At 42.6% G+C, this 22,137-nt stretch overlaps 1 protein-coding gene across 5 annotated transcripts in view; it reads right to left on the bottom strand.

Annotated features, from left to right (window-relative positions):
* The window catches only part of mdfi (MyoD family inhibitor), a 92,515-nt gene extending 71,309 nt beyond the window's left edge, over nt 1–21,206 (bottom strand). Inside the window, exons 1-2 of one of the 5 annotated variants that reach the window (XM_069941856.1) lie at nt 21,189–21,206; nt 631–964 (exon numbers count right to left, since the gene is read on the bottom strand). In XM_069941856.1, coding sequence (XP_069797957.1) covers nt 631–721 — 91 coding nt within the window. In that variant the 5' untranslated portion in view covers nt 722–964; nt 21,189–21,206. Of the gene's footprint in view, nt 1–630; nt 1,331–21,188 lie in introns of those variants that run through there. The other 4 variants (XM_069941855.1, XM_069941857.1, XM_069941858.1 and 1 more) reach the window with 4 other exon arrangements.
* Between the last annotated feature and the right edge of the window lie 931 nt (nt 21,207–22,137).

Here is a 22,137-nt window from a genome sequence, read left to right as displayed (position 1 = left end):
CGGTAGTTACATAAACATTTGTGTGCATCTGACTAAGTGACTTCAACAGATCTGATTGTAAGCATCTGGGTGTGTTTTTACAGTTTTCACTCTGATTTTTGGAATATGGCTTCTTGTGTCCTGACTGACACTGTGTGATTGTGTGTGTGAAATGGTGTGTGTGTGAGATAGTGTGCATGTGAGATTATGTTAGATTTTGCATGTGTATGTGGGTGAGATTGTGGTGTGTGTGTGTGTGTGTGTGTGTGTGTGTGTGTGTGTGTGTGTGTGTGAGAGAGAGAGAGAGTGAGTGTGAGAGAGAATTTGCTTGGGTACTCTGTGTGTGTGTGTGTGTGTGTGTGTGTGTGTGTGTGTGTGTGAGAGAGAGAGAGTGAGAGAGAGTGAGTGTGAGAGAGAATTTGCTTGGGTACTCTGTGTGTGTGTGTGTGAGTGTGTGAGAGAGAATTTGCCTGGGTACTGTGTGTGTGTGTGTGTGTGTGTGTGTGTGTGTGTGTGTGTGTGTGTGTGTGTGTGTGTGTGTGTGTGTGTGTGTGTGAGAGAGAGAGAGAGAGAGAGAACGACGTTGTCTCCGTGTCTTGCCTGTCCCAAGTATTTCTCTCTCTGTCCCTCCCGTGAAGTGGGCCTTCTTACCTCTGTCCCGGGACGGTCGGGCTCCTTGCCCTGCCGGCGCTGCCGGTCCCTGCTGTGTGTAACTGCAGCCTTTATTGTTACCTTGAGACATCTGTTGCGGTTGGAAGCAGAGCTCGGTGAACGAATAACGCTCCAGCCCCTCGTTAAAGCGTCCCTTTAAATCTGTTCCGCTGCCGCTTCCCTGAACGATGAACAACTTGGCCAAGTGCGAAGCATCGCCTGCTTTGAGGTTCGTTCACACTGTGCAAACTTTCCTGCAACTTTCACGGTCCAAATTGGGTCGTCTTTTGAATGAACCGTGAAGCGCTTTTGTTGAAAGCAAAACTTTGCAAGTCTTCCCGAGTTGAAAGAAAAACAAGTTTTAATTCAGAAATTCGTAACTTTCTTCGACTTTAAAACTAGTTTTAAAAATGTGCAAAAACCTTCCAGTCTCGGGAAGGTTCCTTTGGTTCCCTCTCAACTCCTCTGGGTCGCTTAACGTGTAGCTTTCTTCCCTGCGGTTTCATTAAAACCCCTTTCACATACCTCCTCTCTCCCCCCCTTTCTCTCTCCTCCTGAAGGCAGGGACGGAAATCGCCGGGATTTCTCAATTTCCTCTTGCAAGACCTCTACTTCCAGAAGAAAGCTGCAACTCATTCGAAGTTTACTCAGCCCAGGGAAGAAACCAGGCGCACCAGCAAACCTGGGAGCCAATGTGCTGCGCTGGCTGCAAACCCGGGTGTCGTCAGGATGAATCATCAAACAGAGGGAGAAAGTTAGAATTGTTTATTTTATGACAATAACCTTCCTAAGATTTGCAGTTATCTCTGTATGATTTCAGGAGAAAGGGGAGGGGGAACTTCTTTAAACATCTCATTTGAAACCAAATCACAGTCAGAGATAAACTGGGGTTTCAATAAAGATTCCATCCCTCTCCAGAAGCCTCTCAAAAGGATTGGTTTAATCTTTATTCCGCTCACCACTCCCATGCTGACGTCTGTCCATGCCCTCATGTACTGTCCCACCAAGACCACCTGTAAATTGGAGGAACAATTCTTAATTTTGAGTCTGGGCACTCTCCAACCAGATGGGATTAACATGGACTTGTTGGGTTTCTGCTCGCCCACTCCCCAGTTCTCCCTCCCTTCCCCATTCCCTCTCTCTTCTTTCCTCCAGCTCTCCACCCCTTCCCTCTCCATTCACACAGCCATTCCCCCCCCTCTCCTTGTTTGCTGGTGGGCCCTCCCTCTCTTATCCACCTATTACCTCCTGCCTATGGTACTGTCCCTGCCCCACTCCCCCATCATCATTATGTTCAGGCACCTACCTACCTTTTTTCATACCTTGATGAAGGTCTCAAGGCTGAAATATTGGTTATGTATCTTTGTCTTTCATTCATAAAGAACACTGTTTGACCGAATGAGTTTGTCCAGCATCATGTTTTTACTTCATCCACTGTGTCTGCAACCTTCCGTGTTTTACCTCGCTTAATCTGTTTACCTTTTTCCATCAAGACCCCATCTCAATGATGGATCACCCTCCCACAACTTACACTAGACAACAACTTTTTTCAAAAGGTTGTCTTCTTGAAAAAAAGCTTGGGGATTACAATAGACACCTTGAAACTGAACACAACGATAATTTCAGTTGGAGAAACATTAAATTAACTCTTATTGAACTTAGCATGTTTAATGACATAATGACGCTGACACATTGGATTAGATCAACTGACCTAAAAATGTCTTGCTGCTGAATTTTCATTTGTACTCAGCATCTGATGCCTCTCATGTCAATGCCCAACAATAGTCGGCCAGCATTGATGGATACCAGTTGCCCTGATTCTGCTTTTCCTTGGTCGCAATGTCCTGGTGAAATCTTTCACCATGTTTGACACTGACTTCACCAAGATCAGCAGGGAAGACGTCCAAATGTGAATGCAGAAAATGAATTTTCAATTACATGTTGAACTTCATGCTTCACTATGCTTGAAACATATTGTCAATCAGCTGGATGTAGTTTGGTGCACTGTAGTTGCCAAGAACATTCTCAACAACATCTTTTAATGCATTCCTAGCATGCCCAGGCCTAAGACAACATTTGCATAACACCTGCACTGAGTGCATGCCCAGGCGTTCCTGGACTGACCAAAACTGCTTGCTTTGTGTGCAACATAATATATGCTTAAAATATGACAGGAAATCATAAAAATAGATTATATCTAAAAAACGGTATGTTATAGGAAAATGTTAAGGTGATTTTTCACGATAAGCAGCCCAATATCCAAAAAAAAATGCTCAAAAGTTTTCAGGAACAAAAATCTTCATTGTCCAGTGTCATCGTTCCTCTCCTCAATCAGAAACCAGTGGAATTCTTCACAAGGCAGGGAAATGCATTGGCAGCTTGAACCCTAGTACACTACAGCAAACAAACAAACCATTTAACCCATCCAGTCTGGGCTGAATTATTATTCTGTCTTGACCCATTGACTTTCACCCAGACCCCTCTCATCCATATACCTACCCAAATTTTTCTTAAATGTTAAAATTAAGCCCGGATTCACCATATCAGTTGACAGCTCATTCCACCCTTGCACCTCTCTCTGCATGAGGAAGTTCCCTATGATGTTCCCCCTAAATATCTGTCCCTTGGTCAATCTTTCCTTAGCCACATCGTGATCACTTGGAAATGAGTTCAGATGATAAATTTTTAATTTAAATTTAAATCTAGTCACACAGCACAGTAGCAGGCCCTTTCGGCCCACAAGTCCATGCCGCCCAATTACACCAAATTGACCTACAACCCCCAGTACATTTTGAACAGTGGGAGAAAACCAGAGCACCCGGGAGAAACTCACATAAACACCGGGAGAATGTACAAACGCCTTACAGGCACTGTAACAGCATTGGTGAGGGAGTTGAAGGAGAAGAAGAATGCAAATCTGATATGACTAGAGGGGTCAGAGGGGAAGAAACTGAATGATGGGAGGTAAAAGGCTAGAAGGTCCAGTCATCTGAATTTGCTGAAGACTTTGATGAGCCAGTTCTCAATCATTCACTCTACATCACCCTCCACACAACTACAGGTGCATTTTATACTCTGCACCTGTGCCCTTTCCCTGCAACCTTTTTCCCATTTCTGATAGGTCATTGATCTTAAGCACTGATGAAGCAGGCTATTTCAAGTCCCAGTGCAAGTGCGACTGACAGGCAATCAACCATTCTGCGATTGGAGACAAAATAGGGACAGAAATCGTTAAAATCTCTCTCCCCAGAGATGCCATCTGACCTGCAAATTATATCTTTTTGAATATTTTTATTGGATTTTACAGAAATAGTTCATTAATAGAAGCCATTAATCAATGGAAATATATGAAAAAGAATATACAAAAAACCCATTATATATGAAAAACAAAACTATTATTTATAAACTCAATATCAGTCAAACAGTGTAAAAAAAGTGATAAACACGTAAACAATTATAACATATGGCTAATTGAAAAAGATTTATAAAAAGTTAATATCATATTATCCTACTCTACAAATTCTACCCCCTACCCTTCAGAAGTTATCCAGTGAGTACATATAATTCCACCAACTCATAAAACAAGATCTAAGTGATCTTATAAATTTTGAAAATAATTAATAAAAGGACACTATAAACTTAGAAAATTTAAATCGGTTACAATAGAAGAACACCAGATTTTTTCCCAAGTTAGTCATGCCATCATATTGGATAGCCATTGTGAAGGAGGGACAACATCCTTCCATCTCATCATTATAGAACGTCTAGCAATAAGTGAGGCAAAAGAGACTATATAGTTAAATTCAAATCAATTGTCTTAGTTGATCCAAAAAAGGACAATTATAGAATAGGTATCAGATTCACATTGAGAATTATAGATAAGGTATGAAGGATATCTTCCCAAAAAATGGAAAGAGAGGTACAAGACCAAAACACCTGTCACATTTTGAGGACCTGCAAAATCTTTACAGCATGTTCTGTCTTAGTTCAGGTTTCGAGTATTTTGCTTTGGTAACAGTACAAGGACTGCCTAAAGAAATCTCTTGGTGCCTGCCACATTGACCACTGCCAGTGGGCTGATATCGCCTCCAACCGTGCATCTTGGCGCCTCACAGTTCGGCGGGCAGCAACCTCCTTTGAAGAAGACCGCAGAGCCCACCTCACTGACAAAAGACAAAGGAGGAAAAACCCAACACCCAACCCCAACCCACCAATTTTCCCTTGCAACCGCTGCAACCGTGTCTGCCTGTCCCGCATCGGACTTGTCAGCCACAAACGAGCCTGCAGCTGACGTGGACATTACCCCTCCATAAATCTTCGTCCGTGAAGCCAAGCCAAAGAAAGAGTAACAGTGACCTCGATGCCAATGGGCTGCTGTTTAAAATCCAGCCTGGTTCACTAATGTCTTTCAGTGGATGAGATTTGCTGCCCTTGAACGATGTGTGGGACACCATGTGACTCCAGACCAGTGGTTTTCAAACTGGCCCCCTAAACTCACATTCCACCTTAAGCAAGCCCTATGCCATAAGTGCTCTGTGGGATTACTTAAGGTGGTATGTGAGTGGGAAGGTAAGGTTGAGAATCACTGCTCTAGACTCAATTGTTATGGAAATATATTGCTTGAGAAAAATTGCTCAATTCTTTTGGAGTTATGAAATCGTGCACCTAATGAGTCAATTCGGTACAATTAAAACAGTGGTTTTCAAACTTTTTCTTTTCACTTCCCTACTAATCACAGAGAACTTATGGCATTAGGGATTGCTTAAGATGGAATTTGAGTTTCGAGGGGCAGTTTGAAAACCACTGCTCTAGAAGCACAAGGGGGTGACAACTTTCACTACAATGGCCAGACAATTATGGCCAATTAGCAATGACGACTACATGTTAACCTGGCCGGCAATAGTTATTGAATATGAAAATGTTTTAAAAGTGTCAAGAAGAAAAAATTGGACAGCACAGTTGGCGTAGACATTAGCACAACATCTTTACATCAGCATTCGGGACCAGACCATGGTTCGAATCCCTCGCTGTCTGTAAGGAGTTTGTATGCTCTCCTCGTGTGGGCTTTATCTGGGGGTTCCAGTTTCCTCCCGCCGTTCAAAACGAATGAGGGGTGTAGGTTAATTGGATGTAAATTGGGCAGCATGACTTGTAAGCCGAAATGGCCTGATACTATTCAGTATCTATGTCTAAGATACTGAAAATAATGTAAATATCTTAAATTTTGGGATCATAAAGTTTATCAGAACACTATCAGAAATGAATGGTTTTAGATATGAAAAGTGGTTCAGAGGCCTCCTCCTAAACTAAGAGTTTCTCTGGACAGTGGATTTTAAACTTCAGAATCAAATGTGATTGTGTTTGTTGGGATAGACAAGAAAAAGATAAAGATAAATGGACTCCTAGCCATTTCAAATTCCATTGGGAATGTGACTGAAAGGCAGTGAACCATCCTGCTATCGGAGACAAAGTAGAGACCAAAATTGTTAGATGTTAAGAATCCCATTTTTCCTTTCCCTTGTTCCTTTCCTAACCACAACCAGCACTTCTCACATCTCTGAGCTAAGATCAGAGATCTATAATTGTATTAAATCAATGAATTTTTGAAAAGTAATCAAACAGAAATTCTAAAATCTGAGGAATAATAAATATTTCATCTGATCAACTGGACACAATCCTCAAAACACTTTTGAAATGCTTATGTCTAATCTGTTCATGGTGCCACCTTTCATGTATCTCTGTAAACTTTCCTGGCCTTTGAAGATATCTTCACTAGTTATGGCCCTCTGAGCATCTCCAATTTTTTAATTGCTCATCCTTTAATGCTGTATATTCGGCTGCCATGGTTATCAGTTCTGGATTCTCCTCCCTTTTTTTTGATCCGCTGACTCTCCTTTGGTCAAACTGTTTTGAGTAAGACGATTGTGGACTTGCCCTACTCTTGTGGCTGAAATTCTCGGGATTGGATCAAGAGCTTGCTTCATTATTGGATGTATTGTCTTAGAAACCATAGAACATTCCAGTACAAAAGAAGAGGCCATTTGGGCCATCTAGTCTGCACTGAACTATTATTCTGCCGAGTCCTATTGATCTGAGCCCATTCTATATCCCTCCAAACCCCTCCTATCCATGTACCTGTCCAAATTTTCCTTAAATGTTAAAATTGAGCCCACATTTGCCACTTCAGCTGGCAGCTCGATCCACATTCCCATGATACTCTGTGTGAAAATCTTCCCTCAATATGTTCCCCTTTCCCCCTTAACCTATGTCCTCTGGTTTGTATCTCACCTACCCTCAGTGGAAAAACCCTCCTTGCACTTATCCTATAAATACCTCTATCAAATCTGGCCTCATACTTCTACACTTCAGGGAATAAAGTCCTAACCTGTTTCACCTTTCCCTGTAACTCAGTTAATTGCAGTCTTTTGGATGAGATGTTACACTCACCAGCCTTACCCCATCTCAAATGGCCATATATAACTGATACCAAAGTATCTTTTCAAAAAAGAGCAGGGCATTTTTCCATTGAACAGGAAAGTCTGCAGATGCTGTGATTGTAGGGCAAAACACAAAAAGGCTGGAGGAAGTTGGCAGGTTATTGTAGTGTCGATAGTAAGCAAAGAGATATAACCAACATTTTAGGCCTGAACACTGTGTCAAGTTATGGGGAATTCGTCAAGGGGAATTTTCATGTGGCCTGGTGAATATTTATGACAGGGCTATCAACTCATTATCACAAGATATTTATGGAGCTTTACTGTGTGCAAATTGTCTGCCATATTTCATAGAGTCATAGAGTTGCACAGCACAAAAACAAGACCTATGCTCCAACGCATCCATGCCAACCCAGTGGGCCAATTGTTCAGTTGTAACATCTGCAAGGCACTGTGGATGTCCTCACAGGAATATGAATAGGATGTTATAAATTCAAGCCAGTTTTGTCACAATCCTCCTTAAAAACAAACTCTTTGAGTACATTTTGATCATCTCTTTTACTCTCTCCTGAAGTGGCTCAGTGTCAAATTTTGTTGATTCCAGGAAGTGCCTTGGGACAATTTGCTATGCCAAAGACATCATATAAATGTAAGTTGTTGCTCTTGTTATTGGATAAACTGCTTTCATTTTTTATAAAGCAGTGTACTATCTGGCAGTCAGAGCTGGGGAAACTGCTCATATATATTACATATTGCAAACTTCTAGCAGTCTGAATAAATCAAAGCTGTGTCTGGATTTGTGTTTTTAAAGGCTATTTCTTTTTTTTAAAAAAAGCACTGGCCTCAAAGAGTTTCCAGGTGTTTGAGATTGGGGCCCACTAATTTTGATAATCAAAACCCAATGTGCATGCCAATGGATTTCCTTTTCAGTTCTCTTCCTCTCCCCAACCAGAAGCAACTACAAAGCAAAGACCATACAGCAATTTGAAACTGGCAGATTCATGTGACAAGGACAGACTCTAATGCTCTGTTACCTGCTGCAAAAGTCTATCTAGATATGAAAGCTTTCCTCGTCGGGTACCAGATAAATGTTATCTTTAATGAAAAAAGGAGAGTTTACAGTGGTTCAGTGAAAGAAAAAGAATGGGTCCCAGAGTTACAACGAACTTTTTGTGGCCTCATTTCATCTCAGTTGCTTCATAATTAATGGTTTACTTAAAGTCTAGACACTGCAATTTCCAGATATAGAAATGAGGTAATGATCAGAAGCTCTTTGGTTTCATTTGAATGATAGCGTTACTGACAGTACAGCAATCCCATTTCCTTATCCCTTCCACAGGATGACCTTCTCTTAATGCTATACACAAAAGTGCTAGAAAAGCTCAGCAGTTTGCATCCCTTTGCTTCCAATAGATGCTGTGTGACCTGCTGAGTTTCTTCAGGTATTGTTTGTACAGCAGTCACAGCTACTGCAGACTTTCCTGTTTAACAAAACTCTCTTAATAATGCCTCTTTGATTCTGTATTACTCCCATAAGAGGAGCACTGCACTATTTCCTCAGTACTGCCTTTCCAACAGTGGAGTACCCTGCAATATTGCTCCTATGATAGAACCTATGACATTGGATCACATATTCAGTTTGCTGACTGGCTGCATCACAGCCTGGCATGGGGGCACCAATACCTCTGAGTGGAAAGTCCTGCAAGAAGAAGTAGACACAGCCCTGCACATCATAGGCAAAAACTCTCCCCACCATAGAGAACATTTACCTGAAAGCTTTCGTTGGAGAGCAGCAGGAACAACACCACCCAGGACATGCTATATTCTCCTCACTACTATCAGGAAAGGGGTGTAGGTGCCACAGAACTTATTCTGGAACATTTCCAGGTTCAGGAACAGTTGCTACCCCTCAACCATCAGAGTCCTAAACAACAGACTCAGAGACTAATTGAAGGACCTTTACTTTGCTCATTATTTATTACTGAATATTTATTTTTTTCTGTATTTTCACAGTCAGTTTGTTGATATTTCTTTTTTGTATACATTTTTAAAATCTTGTACAGTTTACTGTTACTGATAAAGTAGAAATTCTGCCTGGCCCACAGGAAAAAGAATCTTAGGGTTGTATGTGATGTCATGTATGTATTTTGACGATAAATTTGAACTTTGCATTTTGAGAGTGTTTGCTGCTTTTCTATATTGTAAGTCAGATTCAATGCTATCTTTATCAAAATGTGATAGTCCCTTGAAGTCCTAAATGCATTTTGTATAACAATTCTGAAAACAAATTGGTGTATTTAATAACAAGAAAAATGAAGAGAAGGAAAATGAGTGCAGTGCCCCTTTCTTACCTTGCATGTGAACATCTCCGTAAGAGTGAAGATACTGCATTTTTAGCAATTAAGTGCAATGGATGGGAGAAGCACAGGGCAACATTTCGGGAATAGTGTTCAGAACATAATATAAAAACTAAGAAGTATGTCCAAAAACTAAATTAATCAACTGGAGGAGAGGGGACTGCTGGTTTGAGAGAAGGAAAATGAAACACACGTAAATAAATTAGCAGACAGAAAATAATTACTGACAAATAAGTGGGAGAGGTATTTAAAATTGTGGTCAATGGAGCGAAACAAAACTCAAAGAAACATATTTAAAATTTAAAATTACATTTAGATATTCTTTGGCTTGGCTTCGCGGACGAAGATTTATGGAGGGGGTAAAAAGTCCACGTCAGCTGCAGGCTCGTTTGTGGCTGACAAGTCCGATGCGGGACAGGCAGACACGATTGCAGCGGTTGCAGGGGAAAATTGGTGGGTTGGGGTTGGGTTTTGGGTTTTTCCTCCTTTGCCTTTTGTCAGTGAGGTAGGCTCTGCGGTCTTCTTCAAAGGAGGTTGCTGCCCGCCAAACTGTGAGGCGCCAAGATGCACGGTTTGAGGCGATATCAGCCCACTGGCGGTGGTCAATGTGGCAGGCACCAAGAGATTTCTTTAGGCAGTCCTTGTACCTTTTCTTTGGTGCACCTCTGTCACGGTGGCCAGTGGAGAGCTCGCCATATAACACGATCTTGGGAAGGCGATGGTCCTCCATTCTGGAGACGTGACCCATCCAGCGCAGTTGGATCTTCAGCAGCGTGGACTCGATGCTGTCGACCTCTGCCATCTCGAGTACTTCGACGTTAGGGATGTAAGCGCTCCAATGGATGTTGAGGATGGAGCGGAGACAACGCTGGTGGAAGCGTTCTAGGAGCCGTAGGTGGTGCCGGTAGAGGACCCATGATTCGGAGCCGAACAGGAGTGTGGGTATGACAACGGCTCTGTATACGCTTATCTTTGTGAGGTTTTTCAGTTGGTTGTTTTTCCAGACTCTTTTGTGTAGTCTTCCAAAGGCGCTATTTGCCTTGGCGAGTCTGTTGTCTATCTCATTGTCGATCCTTGCATCTGATGAAATGGTGCAGCCGAGATAGGTAAACTGGTTGACCGTTTTGAGTTTTGTGTGCCCGATGGAGATGTGGGGGGGCTGGTAATCATGGTGGGGAGCTGGCTGATGGAGGACCTCAGTTTTCTTCAGGCTGACTTCCAGGCCAAACATTTTGGCAGTTTCCGCAAAGCAGGACGTCAAGCGCTGAAGAGCTGGCTCTGAATGGGCAACTAAAGCGGCATCGTCTGCAAAGAGTAGTTCACGGACAAGTTTCTCTTGTGTCTTGGTGTGAGCTTGCAGGCGCCTCAGGTTGAAGAGACTGCCATCCGTGCGGTACCGGATGTAAACAGCATCTTCATTGTTGGGGTCTTTCATGGCTTGGTTCAGCATCATGCTGAAGAAGATTGAAAAGAGGGTTGGTGCCAGAACACAGCCTTGCTTCACGCCATTGTTAATGGAGAAGGGTTCAGAGAGCTCATTGCTGTATCTGACCCGACCTTGTTGGTTTTCGTGCAGTTGGATAATCATGTTGAGGAACTTTGGGGGACATCCGATGTGCTCTAGTATTTGCCAAAGCCCTTTCCTGCTCACAGTGTCGAAGGCTTTGGTGAGGTCAACAAAGGTGATGTAGAGTCCTTTGTTTTGTTCTCTGCATTTTTCTTGGAGCTGTCTGAGGGCAAAGACCATGTCAGTAGTTCCTCTGTTTGCGCGAAAGCCGCACTGTGATTCTGGGAGAATATTCTCGGCGAAGGTAAACTGCCCTTTCAACCGCCCAATTACACCCAATGGACATACAACCCCAGTACGTTTTGAACAGTGGGAGGAAACTGGAGCATCCAGAGGAAACCCACCCAGACATGGGGAGCACGTACAAACTCCTTCCAGACAGTGCTGGATTCGAACCTCGGTTGCTGGTAATGTAGCAATTGGAACTAAAAACGTGTGAAGCTCATATGCAAGAAGAGATGAGAATAGGGAAACAGGAGAAAGAGTTATTTAATACATAAATAGGAAAGCAAATGACAAAGAAAAACACCTTATTGTCAATGGTGATGAGACAGAATAAAGACAGAGAGGAGTCTGGTGCCAAGATAACAGGCCCTCTCTCAACTTTAGTAATATACAGACATGAGGAGTGGGTGGGAGTAAAGCTCATTCCCCAGCCTACATCATTATCACTGACAGTAGATAGGTTCAGGTTCTTGAGAATTAACCTATCTATATCTAGTGACCCGATCTTGACCAAGCACAATGTCAATAAAGCATGCCAACACCTTTACATTCTTCGAAAGCTTGGGCAATTCAGCATGTGGCCATTATCCCTCAACAACATCTACCAGTGCACCATCGAAAGCACATTGTCCGGATCCATCACAGCGTGGTATGGGAACTGCTCTACTCAAAATCAGAAAAATCTGTAGAATGTAGCTCTGAACATCACAACGATCTCTCTCCCCTTAATCAATGCCATTTATTCTTCCTGCTGCCTTGGACTGAGGGACCTGTCCCAACCCAGTCATACTCTATTGTCCCTCCTCCCAACGGGGAGAAGATTCAAGTGGAAAACTACGCATAAACTGGGTTAAAATTTCTTTCCTGCAGCTATCAGTCTCCTGAATGAACCTCATGAGAGTGCTCTCTTGTTGCCCTTGCTTTGCACTAGTTGATCTATTCACTGTAATACCCTACCCTATATTTGTGTTCTTCCTCTCATGTATGGTTGTATGCATGTCAGAATTAACATGCTAGACTGTTTACAGAAGAACCCTTCTCACTGTACGAGGAATAATGTGACAATAACTAAATGAGGTATTTCTAACCTTGCTATATCTAGTTGAGCACTTGAATCACCAATGCACAGAAGGCAATAGATTGGTAAATGGGATGGGTGTAGTCACATTCTTGATTATCGGATGTACATAATGGACTGAAGGGCCTGTATCTGTGTTTTATGGCTATATACAGGATAAAGCAATTCACCAACATAAAGAAGGGAGAAGGTTCAGTGCCACTAGGAGAGGTGCATGATAAACTAGGAGAAATACATGGGATTGTTTATAAATACCTTTTTGCTTCAGTATTTATCATGAATAAGTGAAAATGTCTTTAGGAGACATTAAGAATAATATATAGACATATAAAGCAGAAAATAGGGGAAATAATTGCTCAACTAATCAAATAGAGCATGAATAAAACCTTTGGTCCACATGGTTTGTGACCTTCTCCCATTTTTCAGCTCATTTTATTTTTGTGGGACTGTCCCTTTAAGGGAACAGGTTTAGAAAAGCCTGCAGGTTTTGGAAAGTGATTTGTGAACTAGCAACAGGTTTTGAAAACAACTTGTTCCAAACATTAATACATTTGCAGAGTGAAGGAAAACACCCTGGAGAAGCCAGGGGCAGAGACCATGTGACAAGCTTATTGAAAAGACCCTACACAGCTTGCTCAGGAGGCCATTTTAAGAAGGCTGCACAAGATTAAAGAGCTCTTCAACCTCCTCTGCAGGACTGAGAAACCCACTTGGCCTCATTGTCTGGTTACAGACAAACTGTCAGATTTCCTCCTGTTGGTATAGTGAGAAGACCACTTTGGCTGACCCATGAATAGGGTTCTAGTTGCAGAAGAAACACTGCGCTTTGGTGGTGACCAGAGTGAGAGTCACTTGAGTTTGGCTGATCCATGTGGTGATATGTAATTACACCACAAGGTCACCAGGGGTCATCCCAGAGACCTTGTATATAAAGCAGTCCAGAGCTACAGTCTAGCCTTCCAGGTTTGTCTTGCAGAGAGACAAGACCTCTTAGTCTACATATTAGATTATTAAAGCTGTCTTATACTCGCACTGCTGTTGTGGTTATTGTCAGTACAATTTAATAAACTAATATGATAGCTACTAGGATAGAAGCTGCTTCTGCTCCAACGCGCATTCCCGACCACCTGGAGAGCCCAGGTGGTTGTAGTGAAGTCAGGAGAAAAATTGCGCATGGTAGTGGATTACAGCCAGACAATCAACAAATTTACACAACTAGATGCCTACCCCCTGCCATGCATAGCAGACATGGTCAACAACATTACACAGTATAAGGTGTTAAGGTGTTCTCCACCATAGACCTGAAGGCAACATACCACCAACTGCCCATTAAAAACAGCAATCACATTTACACGGCATTTGAGGCAGACGACATGCTGTATCAATTTCTGCAACTCCCCTTCGGTGTCACCAGAGAGAAATGGACTGAATAGTAGATGAGTTCCAACTGAAAGTGGTGTTCCCCAACTTAAACAACGTGACAATCTGTGGCCACACTCAGGAGGATCATGACACAAATTTAAAACACTTCTTCCAGGCAGCCGAGGAAAGGAACATACAACAGGGACAAATGCATCTTTAGCGCCAGGAAGTTGCCAATCCTGGGCTACATAGTGCAGAATGGGGAAATCAGCCCAGACCCAGCCGTATGTGCCCTCTCCTAGACCTCCCAGTGCCACACACGCTAAAAGCACTAAAAAGGTGTTTGGGGTTGTTCGCTTACTACGCCCAATGGGTCCCCAACTACGCCGACAAGGCCCCCCCACTTATAAAAGCCTCAGTTTTCCCACTGTGCCCAGCAGACACCAGACCATTCAGTGACATTAAGGACCATATCGCTAAAGCTACCATGTGGTCCATAGATGAGTCAATCCCGTTTCAAATAGAAATGGATGCATCCAATGTGGCTCTGGCAGCCACCCTAAACCAAGACGGACGACCGGTGGCCTTTTTTTGCAAACCCTATAGGGGTCAGAGGTAAGACACTCAGCAGTAGAGAAGGAGGCCCTAGCCATTGTGGAAGCAGTAAGGCACTGGCGACATTATCTGGCGTGCAAACACTTCACCCTTGTCACTGACCAATGGTCTGTGGTTTTTATGTTCGATAACCAGAACAGGGGGAGAATTAAGAATGACAAAATCCTGTGATGGCGGATAGAATTGTCTACATTTAACTACGACATTCTATACCACACCGGGAGACTCAACAAGCCCACGGACGCGCTGTCCAGAGGCACTTGTGCCATCCTTAACCACACGTCCCAGTTGCAGAACTTGCACAATGAGCTTGGCCACCCGGGGGTCGCTAGACTGTTTCACTTCATTAAAACCCAAACCCTTCCATTTTCAGTAGAGGAAGTGAGGTCAGTGAACAAGAGCTGCCCCATCTGTGCAGAAAGCAAAACACAATTTTACGGGCCAGACAAAGCCACCCCGATAAAAGCTACAAAACCTTTTGAGCGCCTCAGTCTCGATTTTAAAGGCCCACTCCCATCCAATAATAGAAATGTCTATTTCCTAAACGTAATAGATGAATATTCCCGTTTCCCCTTCGCAAACCCGTGTTTTGATGTGTCAGCAGCCACGGTTATAAAATGCCTCCAACCCATCTTCAGCATATTTGGGTACCCGATCTACATACACACAGACAGGGAGCTGCATTCATGAGCACAGAAGTACAGCAGTACCTGCACGAGAGAGGGGTTGCTACCAGCCGCACTACAAGTTACAATCCCAGGGGGAATGGACAAGTAGAAAGGGAAAATGCCACTATCTGGAAAATGGTCCTCTTGACTTTAAAAGCAAAAGACCTGCCTGTTACTAGGTAGCAAGAAGTGTTGCCAGAAGCCCTACACTCTATACGTTCTTTGTTGTGTACTGCCACTAACGTGACCCCACATGACCGTATCTTTACTTTCACAAGGAAAGCCACGATGGGCACAGTGCTGCCTAAATGGATGGTGACACCTGGACCTGTTCTCCTCCGGAAACACTGCAGACCCCACAAAGCGGACCCGCTGGTGGATCGAGTGGAGTTGAGGCACGCGAACCCTCAGTACGCCTTCGTCATATTCCCAGATGGAAGAGAAGACTCGGTGGCCATCAAGGATCTCACGCCGGCCGGATGTGTGAACAACACGGAGGAAACACAGATGTCTACGGATCAACAAGGAACTCAGCAGCAGTCACTAGAACAGTCATCTATCGAGTCACCCCAGAGGACTATACCACCCACCCTGAAAATCAGGACCCTAGGTACGCCCGCCCCACAAAATATCACCACCCTAGACTTGATGGCAGGACCTAATCCCATACAAGAGGATCCCCAGCCCACACGGTCACATGGCCATCTAGTACTTCCCACTCCCACACCTCCACCAAGAAAGGCCAAAAGGCGGACCACACTCCCCACCCCTATACCACTACCGAGGAGGTCCAGAAGGCAACGGAAGCCACGGAATATTTTGGACATGAACTTACAAGCAAGGGAAGGAGGACAGGGTGGGGGGGCGGGAAATAACAATTTGTTAAGGGGGGGTGAATGTGGTGATATGTAATTACACCACTAGGTCATCAGGGGTCATCCTGGTGACCTTGTCTATAAAGCAGTCCAGAGCTACAGTCCAGCCTTCCAGGTTTGTCTTGCAGAGAGACAAGACCTCTTAGTGTACATATTAGTTTATTAAAGCTGTCTTATACTCACACTGCTGGGGTGGTTATTGTCAGTACAATCTACAAAATGGATTCTGGAAGATTCACTTGCTTCGTGTTCCCAATGCCAAAGAAGAGGGGAGTTTTGGTTGGCACCACTCATCTGAAAAGGACATTTCTGTGAAGTACCTTACAAGGATTTTGTGAGCTAATCAACATTCTGTCACCCCGGTCTCTATCACCCACTTCATGAAATGCCCATTTCATCTAAGGCCTGCATATCTGATCCATCTAAAACCTGTGTGTCACATTCATCTAAGGCCTTCATGTCTCAAACATATCAAGCCTGTGTGTCACATCAATTTCAAGTCCACGTGTGATCACGGAATTTCCGAAACTGAACTGCTTTCCAAGAATTGATCCTTGAGCTGTCGTGGCTTGGGGTATTCTACACACACACACTGATATATTCACGCAGAGTTAAAGTTAGATAAGTGTAGATAAATTTAGTTAAGTTTAGATAAATATGAATAAATTAGATGACATGTTATATCATTGTTAATTAAAAATATTATTTTAAATATAACACCGTCTGGGATAATTTTTTATCGCTGCTGTCTGGTACATAACAAAATATATATATGAAAAGATACTTGGAAGCAAATATCAGGGGCATTTAAAACATCATGAGAAAATGAAGTAGTTCAGAAGAACTGGCAACTAACGCAATTCTTACACATGAAAAGCAGAAAGAACAAAGCTAAAGAATTATATAAAATTGGTGGAAAAATCACACAGCATTCAAAGGAAGGGAAAAAAGCAACCAACTTTTTGTGCCTGAGCCCTTCATCGGAAAGGTGGAAAAAACAGTTAGGCGTCTGAATAATAAGGTAGGGGAGGGGAACGGAGAGGAGAGGAGGGAGGAAGGGCAAGGGGAGGCACACAGGCTAACAAGCAAGAGGTAATATTTGGATATCGGTAGGAGGTAGAAACTGCAAATTGATAGGGGGGGGAGAGGGCAGAGGACTAAGAAGGGTAGCTTCCTGATAGAAGGAAAGGAAGGGGTGGCGAAAAAATGGAGGCAATTTAGTAGGTCCAACCTACTAGTCAAGAAAGTCCAGAATTAATCAATGTACCACTATGTTTCGCCAGCATAATGTGGGAGTATCACATTTGGAACCACTGCAATCTTTGACTTAGGGTAGGATTCAATAACCCAAATGGGCTAGTAGGTTAAAAGATTTAGTCTAAGTGGCAGGTAAGCTCTATATTTTTAATTAATGAATTCTACTTCAAATTTGTTAATAATTACTCTTAAATATATTGGGTGTTTTATGTTAATTATATTTAGATTTTTTTATTATTACTTTTTGTTTAATAGTTTTTAAAAGTCTCTGACTATCACAGAAATTTACGTGATTAAAGGCCAATTGTAGCTCTTAAAATTGTCAATGCTTAATTCAAGCTTTGTGAGCTATTTGAAGCCAATCTGAGCATTTTAAGGTTGGATGTAAAACACAAAAGTCTTCAGACACTGTGGTTGAAGTATAAACGCAACACTGGAGAAACTCACCTATGACTTCCTTCCTTTGGGGCCATGCGCCTCTCCTACCCCCCTACCCCCTACCATTTTTTTTGGGCACCTGCCAACATTTTTCCATACCTTGATGAAGGGCTCAAGCCTGAAACGTTGGTTATGTGTCTTTATCTTTGCTATATAAAGTACACTGTTTGACCTGCTGAGTTTCTCCAGCGTTATGTTATTATCTTAAGGATGGACCTTCACCCTACACACCCAGTGGCCCTGCTGCAGCTGTTCATGTTGCAAGTGTCCGGCAGAGAGGGGCTAAAATCCAAGCTAGGTGAGTGTGTACACAGGTGTGGAGAGGGAGGGGGAGGATCAAGTAATGAGAACCACTTCCTTTCCCTGGATTTCCATCAAACTCTTTTGTCATCTTAAATAACTTGATCACATCATTCCCAGTGTTTTAAAACACAAGAGAATGCAACCGTTGTTGTGCAACCAGTCCTCATCATTTAACTTTTAAATGTATGCCCCTAAGGACAGTTTTGTGACTGGCCCAAATACACTAAGTGAATTTATTTATAACCAAGGGAACAGAATATTTCATGATATTGTGTTTCTAGCCCTGGGGAATGTCATGCTTCAACATAAGAGGTCTGGAATGTAACTGGAAGGAAGAGCAATTTTATAGACTTTACTGGTTGAATGTTCATTTCACACCTGTTACCTTTGGTCCTGCCCATTCTGAAATTCTCTTGGATGACCTACCAACCCCGGCCCTCTCTAAACTTGATCATCGAAAGCCCTCCTGCCTCTGGCTCACCATCCACAAAGCCATATTTATGCTTCAGACTGGTGCTCACAGGTCAAACAATGCTTCAGTTTTAACTTGCTGAACCTGTTCAGTGCCCAAATCCTTTGTGACCACACCTCTGCCTGTCAGTCACTATTATTCCAACAGCTGAATATTAATCAAATGTGCCAGGTGATATGGATTTCCGGATTTTGAGGAATATTCATTCAGGTGAGCTCTAAATTATGTTCCGACTGATGATTCATGATCATATGGGTTAAGTTATCTTCAAATTGCAGCTTTTGAATTTGAAGGATATTAAATTAGAAGGCCTTTCTATGTAATGGCTTTGCATTTGTGAAATTCCCTACTCCGGCAGGTACATTGCAGGAGAGCCAATTATAAGAGCTTTAGAAAGCTGAAGAGTGGGCAGTTGGAGATTGGAGAACAGAAAAGAAAGGTATTTAATGAGGGGAAACTGATTGATAGTCACCTGAACCAACTAGTTCTACTTTCATTGTTCTGAAAAGTATAATAATCCTGATTCCAGGTGTGGAATTGCTGTATCTAACTGAACAAATGAACCCAGATTCTTTATTCGTAATCATATGTGGGGAGCTTCAAATTCTGGCAGTGTTTGGAGTCTTACTCTGTTGTCAGTTTGTTTTTGTTGCCAACACAGGATTGACTCGATGAACATTATTTCAGCTCTTCTCTATTCAAAGTCCTTCCTGACCACCACGTTGCCCTGTTTCTGGCCCACATACAGCGTGGGAATCTGGAATCCCAGCGTTTATTCCAATTGCCCATTGTTACCTTCACTCCAGTTACCTATGGAACTATTTCAGCATTCTGCAAATAAATCAAATCATACAAAATTTTTTATTTCTCTGGGGCACTGGAACGTTAAAAAGAACATAGCTTTAGCAAACCTAACTACAATAATCAGGGGCATTTCCTTTCTTACAAAAGAAGTACAGAAAAAGATTACACATGCAGTCAGACTGCTGTGGTGATCAATAGATTTCCTATAAATGTATACAAGAATTATACCAGCACCAAAGGAGAACATTTGACCCATTGTGCTTCGGCTTGCTATTTGAAAGAGTTGTCCAATTATCTACTTCCCTGCTTTTTTTGCAATAACTCTTTATTTTTCCTCTTCGGTTATCTGTTTTCATATTTGAATTTATAACTTCATTTGCTTCTACTACCTTTTCAGTGAGTGCATCCTGAATTCCAACGACTTGTCAAATAAATGAGGAGAACTGATCCATAATACCAATCCTCTGGTTACAGACCCTCCTGTCAGATTGAATCAAACCACACACAAGAAGAGCAGGTGCGATGTTTTTTTTTAACTTCCACTGCAGTGAAAACCAGTTTCAATAAAGGTCTCCACTATTTATCTCTCTTTACTTCAGTATCTTCCCTTCCATTTTCAGATTTCAGATTTATTGTCAGAGTACATGCATGACATCACATACAACCCCGAAATTCTTTTTGCTGCGGGTGAGACAGAATTACCACTTTTTGGTCGTGCAAAAGAAAATTATTATTATTATTATTATTTTTTTTTTAAAATCGGTACTCAACATACACACGTAAACAAATTAAAAAATGCCAAACGAACAGACTGCAACCTCCCTCCCTAATCCCAAGCTTCTTTTTGTCTCCCCACATAACAATTTTTCCCTAACTGTTCACAATCATTTATCGTAACCTCAGTTAACCCAGTTCCATCCTAAACACCCTGTCATACTTTCATATTGTTCCTTGTGATTCCTTTCAATCCTCTTTACTTCCTATGTTCTCACTATTGCTACTCCCTCCTGAACATCTCCTACCCCTATCCCTTGTGACCAACGCTGCTTGCTTCCTAATCTTCTCACAATTGACCCTCTCTCCCATAAGCTCCCCTTCACTGGATCCTGATTGTTCTTTCACCAACATAATAGTTTGTGTGTATACATATTAATCCTTTTCCTTCCTTGTTTGAACACCTTTCTCCTTTTCCACTTCTAAATAAATGTTAAATAAATAAACCCCTCTAACCTATAGCTATTTTGAATGCAAGAACTATAAAGAATAGAATCTTTGTTACAGCTAATAGACTTCATAATATTGAATGTACCCCACAGTGACTCTATACCTGGAACCCCCTTTTGCCAACAAGTTGTCCGGGGACACCCTTCTGCAGCTCATCAATCTGTGGTAAATGACACAATATCCTTACACATTCTGATACAGGGATCAATGTCTACAACAGGTTCCTATTGACATAAACCAATCTTTTGGCCATGGATGGCTGAAAAGACTGAAAGATGATAGACTGACAGAATTTCATGATCTCACTGGGACAACAGTTAAAAATGAAACTGTTTTTCTTTCCTCTTCATGTGATGAATGATATAAAAGCAAACTAAAGGAGGGAATAATATGCCAAGTAAGTGGGCTCCAAGAAGAATAATCGATCCATGTGAACGACTTGCTACAGTTACAATATGAGGCCGACTTAGGAGAGAAGACATGTTCCCAAAGCAGTCTGAATTACACGATTATCCTTGCCCTGAACAAACTTGAGATTAAAGATGCAAGTACATTCACTGAGACTTGGCGAACACTCCCCAACTGGAGATGTGAACTGAGCCCAAGAGGAAACCATGAGGGCCCTCATCATTTGGAAGTAAAAGTCTGCAGACATCGTGGTTGAAGTAAAAATGCAATGATGGAGAAACTCAGCAGGGCTCAAGCCCAAAACATTAGTTTTGCATCTTTATCTTTGCAACATTAAGTGCACTGATTGACCTACTGAGTTTCTCCAGCATTGTGTTTTTACATTTTCTTTCATCATTAGCCCTTTTATGGAGTGATGGAGTGATGCCATGTTGCGGCCGGGTGAATGAGGAAAACCAAAGCCGGTCTTACCTTTTATGGAGAAGGCCTATAAGGTTGCTCCAGCGTTGCTTTTATGGAGAGCAGCATTAGGATGGAACTGAGGAAGGTGAGGCGAGTGGTGCAAGCCCGTCCCTGTGAGGACAAACATACGAGCATAGCAATTCCCCCCCCACAACCCCCCCACCGCCCCCCCCCCCCCCCCCCCCACCAGGCAGCTGGAACCACCCTGGGAAACGCAGAGCAGTTCTGACTGCGTGGGAGATTATGGGTAACAAAGGCAACCATTGATTCTGCATTAAACATTAAAGAGACTCACCCCAGCAGGCTCTGCCGCGCTTTTGTCTGCCTCCCTCCAGCCTGGCTTCGTGAAGGTGCCAAGTAGACGATTGGTGGGGAGAGAGGAATGGACAAGGGAGTCATGGAGGGAGTGGTCCCTGTGGAAGGTGGAGAGGGGAGGGAAGTGGAATATGTGTCTGGTGGTGGAATCACATAGATCTCTGTAGATCTCTTGCAGGATGTACCATTGAAATGGCTAAGCAGGGAATTATCATAGGGTTACTGAGTTCCCTCTTCAGGACACAAGCATGTTTCAATCACATTCCTTCATGGTTGTTGAGGCAAAATCCTGGGACTTCCTAAATGGGGTGTGGAAGCACCTTCACAAAATAAAATGCATTAATTCAAGGAGCCCGCTCACTAAGAGGGCATCTAAATAAAGAAAACAAGTTTAAAGAGGCAACTGAACACTATATTAATTCCTAAATAAGCAGAGCATTTAGTTTTAAAAAAGCTGTTTATAGAAGCTTTGGAAAAGGATGGTATCAAAACTGAGGAACTATAACTGAGGAAATGCAATAGATGGTGGGACCTTTAGACAGGAAAGGTCAGAGATAATTGAGATTGCTGTGGGTGAGAAAGGTCAGTGTGGAATTGGGAAGGGGACGAAAGGTGTGGTTAATGGAGTGGGATTGTGAGAGGA

Source organism: Narcine bancroftii, chromosome 5 (assembly GCF_036971445.1).
Source record: "Narcine bancroftii isolate sNarBan1 chromosome 5, sNarBan1.hap1, whole genome shotgun sequence".
In the NCBI taxonomy this organism is placed as follows: domain Eukaryota; kingdom Metazoa; phylum Chordata; class Chondrichthyes; order Torpediniformes; family Narcinidae; genus Narcine; species Narcine bancroftii.
The sequence above is the reverse complement of the archived record's forward strand: the minus strand, read 5'-3'. Positions and strand labels throughout refer to the sequence as shown.